General features: G+C 56.1%; 2 protein-coding genes across 2 annotated transcripts; both read left to right on the forward strand.

Annotated features, from left to right (window-relative positions):
• Positions 1–5,631: 5,631 nt before the first annotated feature.
• On the forward strand, positions 5,632–6,033 carry LOC110574607 (40S ribosomal protein S24-like). The gene has a single exon (XM_044913848.1). The coding sequence runs from the start codon at positions 5,632–5,634 to the stop codon at positions 6,031–6,033; it is 402 nt and encodes a 133-aa protein (XP_044769783.1).
• Positions 6,034–10,883: 4,850 nt separating this feature from the next.
• On the forward strand, positions 10,884–13,369 carry CALML6 (calmodulin like 6). The gene is made up of 6 exons (XM_044913805.1): positions 10,884–10,955; positions 11,899–11,937; positions 12,643–12,817; positions 12,928–13,072; positions 13,150–13,250; positions 13,323–13,369. The coding sequence occupies exons 1-6, from the start codon at positions 10,884–10,886 to the stop codon at positions 13,367–13,369; spliced, it is 579 nt and encodes a 192-aa protein (XP_044769740.1).
• The last annotated feature ends 493 nt before the right edge of the window (positions 13,370–13,862 follow it).

Below are 13,862 nucleotides of genomic sequence, written 5' to 3' on the forward strand. Positions count from 1 at the left end.
GGGGAGTGGGAGAGGGAGAAGCAGGCTTCCTGCAGAGCAGGGAGCCCAATGCAGGGCTCGATCCCAGGACCCTGGGATCTGACCTGAGCCGAAGGCAGACGCTCAATGCCCGAGCCCCCAGGCGCCCCCAAACCATCTTCTGAAGTGAAGGTGGGTGCTCAGGGAGCTATAGGGGTATCTGTGGGAACAGCAAGGGGGGGTCACTGGGTCCCCACACTCTTCTGCTCCCATTTATTTGTTCTTGTCACCAGGCCCTGCTCCAAGTCAGGTGGGCACTTTACACTCAGGCCAGGCACCAGTGCATGTCGCTGGGGCAGGCAGAGGGTAGTGGGACCGCGGCTGCCTCTCTGCAGGACCCCTGCAGCACCGCAGCCCCCCCCCCCCCAGGGCCCCAGTCCTGCAGTGCTGGCCAGACCTGGCTCTCTCTGAAGGTGCAGCCTGCCTCATCTCTGGAGGCTGCCCCTGGGGCCTGAGGGCTGTTTGTTAAGAATCCTGTCCCTGAGGGCCAGCCCACCCGCCACCTGGGAGGTGATGCAAGGTATGCCTGGTAAGGGCAATCAGAGGCAGGGCGGGGCAGGGGGGCCATCTGGCCTGGAGAAGGGTCGTGTGCAAGGGCAATGGTCTCAGAGGCTGGAGGACGGGGCACCCGAGGAGGTGAGGGAGGAGATGGTGGGCTGGGACCCCAAGCAGTAGGGGTGCTGGGAGGAGCCAGGAGCACCCACAGGCCCTTGGGCTGCCCCTCCTGAGGAGGCTGGGCCTGCAGGCACGGGGTGTTTTGGAAACCAGCAGGTGTGGCTAGGCCTGTGGGGCGGCTGCCTGGTGCCGGGGGCCCTGGAGAGCTCCCTGTGACGCCCGTCTGGGACCAGCTGGGCCCCGCTGTAGTCCCCTGGGCATCTGCCCAAGGCTCATGCCCAGACCTGCTCTGGGGTACCTGGGTGGGGGAGGGGATGGCTTAGCCTGCTGGATCAAACTTCTAAGGGCCTCTCTGTCCTGCCCCATTGCCCCTCCAGCAGCCCCTGGTGGCCATGGGGCCCAGACCTTGGGTGGGCACTTTGGTGCCCAACCTCTGAGATACACCATGGGGAGGAAGCCACTGAAGAGAGTGCAGGGTGAGGGGCTTTGGGTCAGCCCTGATTGGGCACCCCTTGGGGCACGGCGGAGGGCAGGATCATGGGTGCCCCACCCCTGCTGCCTGGCCCTGCCCCACAGGCCGTGGGTGCTGCTTTAGGCTAGGCTCAGTGGAGAGGTAGGGTAGGCAGTCCCCCTCTGCAAGGGGCTTCACCTTGAGCCTCAGTTTCCCCTCTGTGCAGGACGGACCTCCAGACTTCTACCCCCCTCTGGCTGCTGGGCCAACTGGAACGCCCGCCCCTGCAAAGGTCTGAGGCTCTTTTTTTTTTTTTTTTCCTTTTAAGGATTTTATTTATTTCTTTGAGAGAGAGAGAGAGCACAAGCAGGGAGGAAAGCCAGAGGGAGAAACCGACTCCCCCCGGAGCAAGGAAGGAGCCTGACGCAGGGCTGCATTCCAGGACCCTAGAATCATGACCCGGGCCAAAGGCAGACGCTTGACTGACTGAATCGCCCAGGCATCCCAGGTCTGAGGCTCTTGATGCATTTAAAACCTCTTAGCTTTGGACAAAATGTCCTTGGTGTGGTCACGTGCAAACGAGACTGGGGGAGAGAAGAAGAGCCTCAGAGCCCCTCGGAGAAGCAGGGGTACAGGGCACAGGGCGCGCCAGCTGTGAGCCCCTGGGGGCCAGGACGGTCACACAGCAGCCGGGCAGGGTCCCAGGACGCCAAGACCAGGAGCCGTGGTCCCCCTGGGTGCAAAGGGCCATCTGGGGACCGGGGTGCTTCTCTGGGGGCCTGGACATTCAGGGTCGGAGGCCAGCCCAAGGCCCGCGGCAGCTCCCCTTTTCCACGGTCGGCGCCCTGCCCCGCTCCCCGCCACCTGTGTGCGCCTTAGGGGTGAACGAAAGGCATATTTATGTCTATTTTTCCCCTGACAAAAGTGGGACCTGAAGTGAGGTTTCGAGGGCAGGGTTATGAGTCGGAGGGCGGCACTAGCCGGCGACGCTGGCCCAGTTCCAGCCGCTGGACGGCGGACCCCAGACCCCAAACGCCGCGGGCGGAAAACTGGGGGCCCGTCTGGCCCCACGTGGCCCGCGAGCGCCGCCTAGTGCCGGCGTGTGGAGAGGCCGCGGGCCGCGCCGCTTCCGGGCGGGAGCCGCGGGCGGGCCAGCGAAGGGCCGGGGGCGGGGCCTGTGCTGAGTGACGGGTAGGGGGCGGGGCCGAGGCCGGGAGGCGGACCCTGGCGGGGCCCGCGCCCAGCGCGGCCTCGAGCTAGGCCGGGCCCGGCGGGAGAAGCGCCCTCCCGGGCACCGACCGGGCAGTGGGCTGGGAGTCTGCACTCCCCAGGAAGAGCCCGGTGGCCGCGGTGGTTTGTTCCGAGACAGCTTGTGCTTCGCTCAAGCCGCCCTGGTTCGGCGCCGGTTACCGGCAGCGCCTCCCTCGCCCACTCCCCAAGCAAAAACAAACCCCTGGAACTCCTTCCGCTGTTTCCTCGTGTCTGGATTTCGAAATTAATCGCAATCTCGGCAGTCAGGTTGATGTTGACTTCAGTGTGGAGATTTCCTGGTGAATCAATAAGTGATCGATATTTAGACCCAGGGGGTGCTGGAGAATGATGTTCAGGGGCTGCGCCCGCACACCCAGCACGCGTGCAGAGCGCGGGGTGCAGAAGGTCTCACATCCCAGGACGCGCCCCCCTGCAACCCTGCAGCCCGCTCCCAGCCCCGCCAGCCCTGCAACCCTGCACCCCCGCCAACCCCACTAGCCCTGCAGCCCTGCAGCCCCCTCGCAGCCCCGCCAGCCCTGCAGCCCCTCCAGCTCTCTTGGCCGCTCTCCCTCCCGCCTTCCTGCAGCAGCCTTGCTTTGAAGGTTGTGTCCTGTGAACAGAAAGCAGCAGGGATCTGTTTTGTTTTTCAGTCTGACAGTCGGTGATTGCTTTAAATGCATTGTTTTGATTATTGGTGTGTTTGGATTTCTTTTTAAAAATAAACAATTTTTTTTAAGGGGGCGCCTGGGTGTCTCAGTCGGTTAAGTGTCCCATTCTTGATTTCGGCTGAGGTCTTGATCTCGGGGTCCTGGGATCAGGCCCACATGGGGCTCCTGGCTCACACAGAGTCGACTTGTCCCTCTCCCTCTGCTTGTCCCCTGGTCATGCTCTCTCTCTCACTCTCAGTCTCTCTCAAATAAATAAATAGACAAAATCTTTTAAACATTTTAAAAAATAAAATTTTAAAAAGATTAATATTTTATTTAAATTCAATTTAGTTAACATACAGTGTATTATTAGTTTCAGAGGTAGAATTCAGTGATTCATCAGTTGCATACAACACCCAGTGTTCATTACATCACATGCCCTCCTTAATGCCCATCACCCAGTTACCCCATCCCGCCCAGCCACCCTCAGTTTGTTCCCTAGAGTTAAGAGTCAAAATAAACTTTATTTTTAGAACAGTTTTAGGTTTACAGAAAAACTGCTGAGAGTACAGAGTTCCCATGCCCTTCACACTCGGTCAGTTCTGTTAGGAACATCTTACATTAGCATGATACATTTGACGTCACAGTCAACCAATATTGACATATTATTATTAATTAAAGTCTATGCTTTATTCAGATTTCCTTTTTTTTTTTTTTAAACATTTTATTTGACAGAGAGAGAGACAGCCAGAGAGGGGACACAAGCAGGGGGAGTGGGAGAGGGTGAATGAAGCAGGCTTCCCACCAAGCAGGGAGCCCGATGTGGGGCTTGATGTGGGGCTCAATCCCAGGACCCTGGGATCTTGACCTGAGCCGAAGGCGGATGCTTAAGAACTGAGCCACCCAGGTGCCCCATAGATTTCCTTGGTTTTTAACAACTATCCTCTTTGTGTCCCAGGATCCCATCTTGCATTGAGTCATCATGTCTCCTTGAGCTCCTCTGGGCTGTGACAGTTTCTCGGACTTTCTCTTTATTTTGATGACACTGACAGTTTTGAAGATCAGCACATTGGTAGAATGGGCCTCTACCATGTCCTGTCCGGGGTTTTCTCACGGTTAGATTGGGATTGCGGGTTTCGGGAGGATGACTGCAGAGGAGCTGTACCCTTCTTCTCGCATTATGTGAGGGGTACCTGCTGTCACCGTGACCCATCAGTGCAGTGCTGACCTTGGTCACCTGACGGAGTCAGCACCCGTCTCTCCCTTTCCATACTTTACTACTCTGTGGAAGGGAGTGACTCTTGGGGCCCAGGGTGTGTTCCCCCTGCTTGAGGCTGGAGTATCTGCATGAATATTTAGAATTCTTCTGTGTGGGAGATTTGACTCTTCTCTCCATTTGTTTATTCCACCACTTATACCAGTATTGACCCATCAATATTTACTTATGTTTATCGTGGTGGTAAGATATACGTAACATAAAATTTGCCATTTTAACTGTACTGTTTTGTGGCTCGAGTACATTCTGTTGTTGTGCTGCTGCCCATTTTCAGGGCTTTTCACCCTTCCCACCTGGAACTCTGTGCCCATTAAACACCAACTCCTCATCCCCCTCCCCCAGCCTCTGGTGCCGCCCACCACTCTCCCTTCTGTCTCTGTGAACTTGATGACTCTAGGGACCTCATATAAGTGGAATCATACAATATCTGTCCTGTTTATAAATGGGAGTATAATTAACATACAGTGTTATATTAGTTTCAGGTATGTAACGTAATGATCCAACACGTGTATACATTCCTCAGGGCTCATCCCCTTTGTTTCCGCCAACCCCCTCCAGCCTCCCCTCTGACAACCACCAGTCTGTTCCCTGTATTTAAGAGTTTTTTTGTTTATCCATTTGTTTTGTTTCCTAAATTCCACATCCGAGTGAGATCATATGGTATTTGTCTTTCTCTAACTTATCTCACTTAGCATCATACTCTCTGGGTCCGTCCATGTTGTTGCAAATGGCAAGATTTCATGCTTTTTTTTTATGGCTGAGTGATATCTATTCCTCTTCTTCTTCTTCTTCTTTTTTAAAGATTTTATTTATTTATTTGCGAGAGAGAGAATGAGAGACAGAGAGCAGGAGAGGGGGGAGGGTCAGAGGGAGAAGCAGACTCCCTGCTGAGCAGGGAGCCCGATGTGGGACTCGATCCCGGGACTCCAGGATCATGACCTGAGCCGAAGGCAGACGCTTAACCAACTGAGCCACCCAGGTGCCCTTCTCTTTTTTTAAGATTTTTGTTTATTTGGAGGTGGGGAGAGGAGCAGGAGGAGAGGAAGAGAGAATCCTAAACAGACTCCCTGCTAAGCAGGGAGCCCGACTTGGGGCTCCATCCCACGACCCTGAGATCATGACCTGAGCCGAAACCACGAAGCAGACACTTAACCAGCTGCGCCTCCCAGGCACTCCTGTATGTTTTCTTAGTATTTGTCCTTCTGAGACTGTCTTGCAGTTTCTTCCATGTGGTAGCAGGTGTCAGGAGTTCCTCCTTTTTAAGGCCGAATGATAACAATTCCATTGTATGTTGTATTAGGGTTCTCCAGAGAAACAGAACATACACACAGATACACGTGTAAAATATATAGCGATGAGGCTTGGCCGCCATCATGAATGACACAGTAACTATCCAGACCAGGAACTTCATGACCCAACCAACTACACTTCAGCGGAAACAGATGGTCATTGATGTCCTTCACCCCGGAAAGGCAACAGTACCTAAGACAGAAATTCGGGAAAAACTAGCCAAAATGTACAAGACCACACCAGATGTCATATTTGTGTTTGGATTCAGAACCCATTTTGGTGGTGGCAAGACAACAGGCTTTGGCATGATTTATGATTCCTTGGATTATGCAAAGAAAAATGAACCCAAACACAGACTTGCAAGACATGGCCTCTATGAGAAGAAAAAGACATCAAGAAAACAGCGAAAGGAACGCAAGAACAGAATGAAGAAAGTCAGGGGGACTGCAAAAGCCAATGTTGGTGCTGGCAAAAAGAAGGAGTAAAGATGCTGGCTTTATCTGGTTGTGCAGATTTTTCATGAGAGGATCAATAAACTAAGAATGTTAAAAAAAAAAATATATATATATATAGCGATGAGGAGATTGATTATAGGAATTGGTCCATGCAGTTGTGGAGGCCAAGACGTTCCCCAATCTGCCCTCTGTGGGCTGGAGGCCCAGAGAACTGGTGGTGTGATTCAGTCTGAGTCTGACGGCCAGAGTGGCAGGAGGGCTGACTTGCAAAAGCAGGAGAAGATGGATGTTCCACTCAGGCAGAGAGCAAACTCATTCTTCCTCCTCCTCTTTTTGTTTTATCGGGGCCCTCAACAGATTGGACAATGCACACCTGCCTTGGCGAGGATGATTTCCTTACTCAGTTTATGGAATCAGATGCTTATCTCTTGCAGGGACGCTCTCACAGACACATCCAGAAGTAAGGGTTGACCAGCTGCCTGGGTGCCCTCAGCCCAGTCAAGCTGACACATACCATTAACTACCGCAGATGTATATACGATGTTTCGTTTATCCATCTGTCCATTGGTGTACATTTGGGTTGTTTCTACCTTTTACGTATTGTGAATAATGCTGCTAGGAACATGGGTGTACAAATATCTGTTCAGGTCCCTGATTTTCAGTTCTTTTAGGTACAGACAGAATTGGAACTGCTGGGTCATATGGTCATTCTGTGCCTGCTTTCTGCAGGAATCTCCATGCTGTTTTCCATAGCAGGCTTAGTGTCTCACAGTCCCACCAGCTGTGCATAGCGTCCCAATTTCTCCACATCTTCCCTAACACTTGTTTTTTTTTTTTTTTTTATCGTAGCCATCCTAATGGGTGTGAAATGATAGATCATTGTGGTTTCGACTTGCATTTTCCTAACGATTAGTGATGTTGAGCATCTTTTCATGTTTTTCTTTGTCATGTGTGTATCTTTTTTGGTAAAATGTCTATTCAAGTCCTTTGCCCACTTGTGAATTGGGTTGTTTATTTTTGTTGCTGTTGAGCTGTAGGGATTAAATATTCTGGATATGAATCCCTTATCAGGGACGCCTGGGTGGCTCAGTCAGTTAAGCGTCTGCCTTCGGCTCAGGTCATGATCTCAGGGTCCTGGGATCGAGCCCCGCGTCGGGCTCCCTACTCAACGGGGAGCCTGCTTCTCCCTCTACCTCTTCCCCTGCTCATGCTCTCTCTCTCTCTCAAATAAATAAATAATCCCTCATCAGATACGTGATCTGTGAATATTTTCTTCCAGTCTGTGGGGTGCCTTTTCACCCTGTTGATGGTGTGCTTTGATGCACAATGGATATTTATTTTATACTTGGGTCATAATCTGATCCTACTTGATTTCTTTTCTTGCTCACATTGTTCCAGCCTCAGCCCCTGGGAGCTCTGTCAGGTGGCTGGGGTTACTTTTACGACATCACTTGCTGCTTTCTAGTTATGCTGCTTTTCTTAGGCTTCCGTCTTCTTTCCTGAGTTCTGTTGGGTTCATTACATTTTCTTTATTCCTTTTTTCCTCCTAGATATGGAAGTCACACAATCCGTTTCTGTTATTTTAGTGGTTAACTTAAAGTTCCACATACATTGTAATCTCAGCAACCAGCTCTGGCCATTCCTGAACGCTGCCGGGGCCTTACACTCGCATCCCTTCCCCATCTGCCGTGGTTGCTGGACCAGAGCTGGGGTTTGTTTTTACGCCCCTTGTCCAGGCTGGGCTCCCCTGAGCAGACCCTGAAACAAAGACTCAAGACTAGGACACGGAGTTTTTCTTGGGGTTGTAGGAGGTAAGAGGGGTGGGAAGGGGGCATTCCTGGGGCTGAGCAGGGGACGCTGTGGGCAACAAATGGGGCTCAGCACACTGGGACCCTGAGGAGACCGTGTCACGGGCACAGCGCCATTGCTGGTGGGCAAGGAGGCTGGCTGCAGGCGCTGTGCAGAGTGTGGGTCCCGGCCTGGGGCCTGCCCTGTGCTGGTTTAGGACGCCTCAAGCGGAAGCTGCAGGAAGAGGGGCAGCTATGAGAACCACTGGTAGGTGTAGAGTCTCACGCCTGCCTCGGTTATGCTCCAGCCCCTCAAAGGAGCCCCTGGGGCTGCCCGTGCTCCCCCAGCTCCTGCCAGCTCGGTCCATTGGTCCCTTCATCCTTCGCTGTCCTTGAGCTGTCAGACCCAACTCGTCCCCAGCTGGGTTATGCTGCAAATTACCCCTAGTTGTTGGCCTAGTGGCTAGGAGGGGAGGTGGATGTCCTAACGGGGATAAATGTTGCCTGGGGGGGTTGGTGGGGAGGCCTCAGAATTCTAACTCAGCTGAGGCGGGGGTGCAGCTCTTCCCAGGGAGAGGTGAGCAAACCCTGAAGGTGCAGAAGGTTCAGAGGAGTCTGGGCCTTAGAGCTGAGGGGGACAGGCACCCGGATGTCCCCACACACATGGCAAGGTCCCAGCTTTCCCCAGCAGGGTCCTGACAACAGGTCAGGTGCTGGGCAGCTGCCACCTGCTCTCTCGTCGCCCTCGTGCCCAATCCAGGATGGTGACCGTTGCAGCAGGTGAGCCACCGGGAGGAATGTGTGCCCACTCCCAGGGTGCCTTGTCGCAGCCGACCGGTGAGGGATCCATCTCTAATGCCCCCTCTAGCTGTGCATTGGGTCCCACGGAAGCTGACCCCAAGATGGAGTTTGGGTACGAGCTGTGCACAAGGCGTCAACGCCAGAGACAGGGAGGGGGCAGGATCGGGCAGAGGGAAGTCCGGCTGTGCTGCCCGAAGCCTCAGGCCAGCCATGGGGACTCAGCCTGCGTGAAATTACCGGTGCAGAGGTTCTACCTGGGGCCACAGTGGCCGGCGACCTGGGTCTGTACCTGAGGCTGCCCTGGAAGGGGACCCCCCAGCGCCAGCGTCTATGGGTTTCTTCGTTCTTCCAGGGAGGAGTCACTGGGGAGGCACTTGCTGGTGGGGAAGGGCTGGGATCGCTTTGTCACCACGCAGCCTTTGACTACACCCTGGCCTGGGTTTCCAGTCTGTGAGTCCAGGTGCTCTCTTCAGGTGTCCATGCCTCCTTCCTGCCCAGAGGAAATTCCACGTGCCCTGCAGTTGGGAGGGTGGTCCCGAAGGCCCAGACACAGATGCCCAGGTTCCTGGGGCATACTGCCTTCAATGGCCTTCTCTATCAGTCGGAATCTCCAGAAAAACAGGCCAACAGGAGTGGGAGGGAGAGAGAGAGTGAGGGAGAGAGGTTGATTTATTTTAAGGAATTGGGTCTCTTTGTGGCGATTGTGGGGCTGGTGAGTTCAGAGGCCTGCGACCCAGGGAGGAGCTGATGTTGCAGCTCGAACCCAGAGGCCCTCTGGAGCAGAATTCCCTCCTCCTCTGGGGAGCTCACTCTTCTTCTCTTTTTTTTTTTTTTTTAAAGATTTTATTTATTTAATTGGAGAGAGAGAGAGCGAGCAAGCAGGGGGAGTGGGAGAGAGAAGCAGGCTTCCTGCCGAGCAGGGAGCCCGATGCGGGGCTCGATCCCAGGACCCTGTGATCATGACCTGAGCCGAAGGCAGACATTTAACCGACTGAGCCACCCAGGCGCCCCTCACTCTTCTTCTCTTAAGGTCTTCAACCGATTGGATGAGGCCCACCCACATTATGAGGGTCATCCGCTTTATTCAAAGTCTACTGGTTTATTTTATTTTTATTCTTTTAAAAGATTTTATTTATTTATTTGACAGAGAGAGACACAGCGAGAGAGGGAACACAAGCGGGGGGAGTGGGAGAGGGAGAAGCAGGCTCCCCATTGAGTAGGGAGCCCGACGCGGGGCTCGATCCCAGGACCCTGGGATCATGACCTGAGCCGAAGGCAGACGCTTAACGACTGAGCCACCCAGGCGCCCCAGGATGGTCAGTTTTATATGTTTTTTTTTTTTTTTTTTACCAAATTAAAAAAAAAAGATCATGGTATGTAACAGATGTTCAGTAAATGTCAGTTCTCCCTAATATTTCATGTTGATTTCGCCACTGTAATCAATAAATATATGAACAACCCCCCTCTTTTTTTTTTTTTAAAGATTTTATTTATTTATTAGTCAGAGAGAGAGAGCACGTGAGCGAACACAAGCAGGCGGAGCAGCAGGCTCCCTGCTGAGCAAGGAGCCCGATGAGGGACTCGATCCCAGGACCCTGGGATCATGACCTGGGCCGAAGGCAGCCGCTTAACCGACTGAGCCACCCAGGTGTCCCTGAACAAAACCCCCTTCTTAACGACATCTAGACTAGTGTCTGAGCAGAAGTCTGGGCTCTGCAGTCTAGCTACACGCGAAATTAGCCCTCGTGCCTGCTTTCTCCTCAGGCCCTGCCCTGTCTCGGGGCCGGCGCCCATTGGCTTCCTCACGTTTGGGCTTGTAGAGGGGACTAGTTTACTGAAATGTTTCTGACTCCTGTTCTAGTTTGAGGTTTTCAAGGGAAGGGAGTGGGAGAGTCTCTTCTCATCATCACAAAGCCTGAAACCAGAACCAGAGAGAGTAGCCAGGGCAAAGGTAGGGGGCCACCCCCCAGACCTGGAGCCCGCTTCCCCTTCAACCCTGTCCCCTGGGCCTTCTGGCCTGGTGCCCGCCGGAGCCATGCTGTCCGTCAGCACAAATCTTGCGGCCTCAGCAGCTGGCCTGGGCCTCAGTGGGGAGCGTCCCGGAGGCTTCAGACGTTCGGGCAGGCCCAGAGCCGGGCTGGTGGGGGCACATCCCACCTGCTCAGATCACCGGGCAGTCATGGGCTGGGGCTGCCGTGTGTCTGTGTGACTCTGGGGGGCCATGCACAGGTGTGAGGGTATTAGGTGGGGGCACCCATCTGTGACTATCCCTGGAGGGAGCTGGAGGCCGGGATGGGAGGAGTCCCCTCAACCCACAAGGCTCCCACCTGTAACCGCAAGCCTCGGAGCCCTGTGGCCAGGCCAGTGGGTCTTGTGCCCCATGCCGGGGTGGAAGGGAGGAGGCCCTCGGTGGAGGGGAGGGTGGCTGCCTGGGCCCGAGGGCTGAGCGCGCGTGCGCAGTCATGTGTGCACGCTGTCCAGGCAGCTCGTCACGGAACGGCCAGGCCATGAGCCTCCCTCGGGAGCCAGCTTTGCTGTTCTGAGTGCAAGGGAGGTCAGGTTTCTCTGAGAAACCCCAGAATAGCCCCTGGCTGCTCAGAGGAAACCTGGTCTGGCCTCCTGGTAGCCAGTCTGGCCCCCCTGGTCCTGTCCGTCTTGCCCTCTGGCCCCCACCCCGGGTCCAGCTGTCTCCTCCCCGGACTGCCGACTTCCAGCCCCTTCTGCACAGGGTGGCCAGAGGGATGCATTCGTTCTCTCAACCTGTCTTTAGAGACTGCCCGCAAAGCACTGGGCCCATAGGGATATGGGGGTGTCACGGGGCCAGGGTGGGCATTCAGAAAGAACACTCGTACGTGAGTGACGACAGCCCGTGTGAGGGTCCTGCGGCAGAACAGCGGAAGGGCAGCCGCTGCCGAGAAGGAGATTCGAGGAGGCTGACACGGTGAAGAGGAGACAGCAAAGGGAGAACACGTGTACAAACACTCTGGGCCTCCCGGGCCACCCAGCAGCCCCTTTCCTACCCTTGGCCCTCAGCCCATGCTGTCTATCTGGGCTTTGGCTCCAGAGGGCTGAGGCTGGGGTAGGGCCTTAGCCGGGACCTAGGATCCGAAAGGGAGCTTCAGGGTGAGGGGATGCTCAGGCCAAGGAGGGCCAGAAAGGGGCTATGTGGGGAAGGGCCAAGCCTGTCCCAAAATAGGGCTGCAGGATCTCCTAGCCATACAAGGATCTTGGAATCTGGACTCTGGGGACCCCAGGCAGCTGGGCCCAGCTAAAATGCGGCTGACACCCCTCTGCCCCTGGTCGCTAGTGCCACTGTGTGGTGCTCTCCCGGCCGGCCACAGACATGGTAAGGCTGCTCCCGGCACCCGGCAGAGCCCCTGGTGGGCTGGCTGGGTGGTGGAGCGGGGGCCGGGGGGACAGAGGACAGGACAGGGCCTTCACCCGAGAGCGTGACTGCCTCCCCGGGAATCGAGGGAGCAGTTCAGCAGGGCTGGAGGGAGAGGGCAGAGTGCGGCGGCCAAGGCTGAGCCCTGCTGGCTGCCGATTCCACCCTTGCTCTGGTGGCCGGGATGGGGGGGCCCTTCTGAAAGCTGCCATGGCAGTGGTCGGCAGGGGAGGTCAGGGGCCATAGACCATCCCCAGAAACGCCAGAACGGGCTGGGGTCCTTCACTCTCAGCCGGGTCATGCTCCCCCATGGCGTCCTTCACCTGGTCTCACCTGGTGTCCACTGCCTCCGCCCCAGAGCCTGGGCCTGCCTGACACTCCCTCACGTGGCTGGCCTGAGCCTTGGTGCCTCGCACCTGGCCTCTGCCTCATGTGTCCTTCCCCTGAAGCTACCCGACACAGTCCCACTCAGCCCTCGAGACCGATCCCTTGTGCCACCTCATCTGGAAGCTGCTCTGGGCTGGGGGCCCCCTTCCTTAACCATAGGCCCGGAAGGGTTGCCAGGTGGATGGACAGGGTGGGGTGCCGTGGGTGCTGGGGCCTCCACCCTCCCTTGGACTGAGGGGCAGAGGAGGCCCCGGTGAAGCTAGGCCGGTGTCCCTGCAGACGGAGCGCCTGACAGCCGAGCAGATCAAGGAGTACAAGGGGGTCTTTGAGATGTTCGACGAGGAGGGCAACGGGGAGGTGAAGACTGGAGAGCTGGAGCGGCTCATGAGCCTGCTGGGCATCAATCCCACCAAGAGTGAGCTGGCCTCCATGGCCAAGGACGTGGACAGAGACAGTGAGGCCAGGCAGGGGGCAGTCCTGCGGGGGGGGGGGTCACCTGTGTGAGCGGGGAGGGCCGCACCAGCTCACCCTCATGCGGCCCACCCGGCTGCTTGCTCCCTGCAGACAAAGGATTCTTCAACTGTGACAGCTTCCTGGCCCTGATGGGGATTTACTGGGAGAAGGCCCAGAACCAGGAGGGCGAGCTGAGGGCAGCGTTCCGTGTCTTCGACAAGGAGGGCAAGGGCTACATCGACTGGGACACGCTCAAGTAGGGCCTGGAGCTGGGGAGGGGGTGGGCGAGGGCCAGAACCCTATGCGCTGCCACTCAGCGTGGGGGCCCCGCAGGTACGTGCTCATGAACGCAGGTGAGCCCCTCAATGAGGTAGAGGCCGAGCAGATGATGAAGGAGGCTGACAAGGACGGGGATGGGACCATTGACTACGAGGGTGAGTGAGGGACGGGCCTGGGAGCCGGGTGGCTGGGCCAGGCTGGTGGCTGACCTGTCCTTCTGCCCCCAGAGTTTGTGGCCATGATGACCGGAGAGTCCTTCAAGCTGGTCCAGTAGGAGCAGGTGCTGTGGCCCCGGGAGGCCTGCCCGAAGAAGGCCACTGCTTGCTGCTGCCCCCACAGCACCGCCCACCCCACCCGACCCCACCTCTGGCCAATAAACGCTCCTGCCAGACTACTGTGTGTTCCTACCTAGCCCAGAAAGGCTGGCAAAGATCTGGGACCAGAGAAAGGGGAGGGTTTTCCTGGGGCAGCCACGGCACATGCCCCGTCACTCCTGCTGTGACATCTGACACCACCCACTGCTCAGCTCTGGGCTCTGGACACCAGCCTGAAAGCCAGATGGGAGGCAGGTCGAAGACTACCACTTGCCCTTCTGCCCGCACTGGGGGGTGGCTACCCACAGGCCCCTCCCAGAGCCTTTTCCTACAGATGGAGATCACTTAGGTACAAACTTTATTCTCTCTCCAAAAAGCTGGGGGTGTCACAGCCAGCCCTGAGCCCTGAGGCTTAGGCCCGTGGGGTCAGGGCTGAACGAAGCAGCCTATGTG

This window comes from Neomonachus schauinslandi, chromosome 4 (genome assembly GCF_002201575.2).
Source record: "Neomonachus schauinslandi chromosome 4, ASM220157v2, whole genome shotgun sequence".
Lineage (NCBI taxonomy): Eukaryota > Metazoa > Chordata > Mammalia > Carnivora > Phocidae > Neomonachus > Neomonachus schauinslandi.

What these genes read in the sequence shown, in the direction of transcription:
- LOC110574607 (XM_044913848.1), top strand. Translation starts at nt 5,632, where the DNA reads ATGAATGACACAGTAACTATCCAGACCAGGAACTTCATGACCCAACCA.
- CALML6 (XM_044913805.1), top strand. Translation starts at nt 10,884, where the DNA reads ATGGGAGGAGTCCCCTCAACCCACAAGGCTCCCACCTGTAACCGCAAG. An exon ending in GGAGCCCTGTGGCCAGGCCA is followed by an intron (nt 10,956 to 11,898) that starts GTGGGTCTTGTG and finishes CCTGGTCGCTAG; the next exon opens with TGCCACTGTGTGGTGCTCTC. An exon ending in CCCGGCCGGCCACAGACATG is followed by an intron (nt 11,938 to 12,642) that starts GTAAGGCTGCTC and finishes GTGTCCCTGCAG; the next exon opens with ACGGAGCGCCTGACAGCCGA.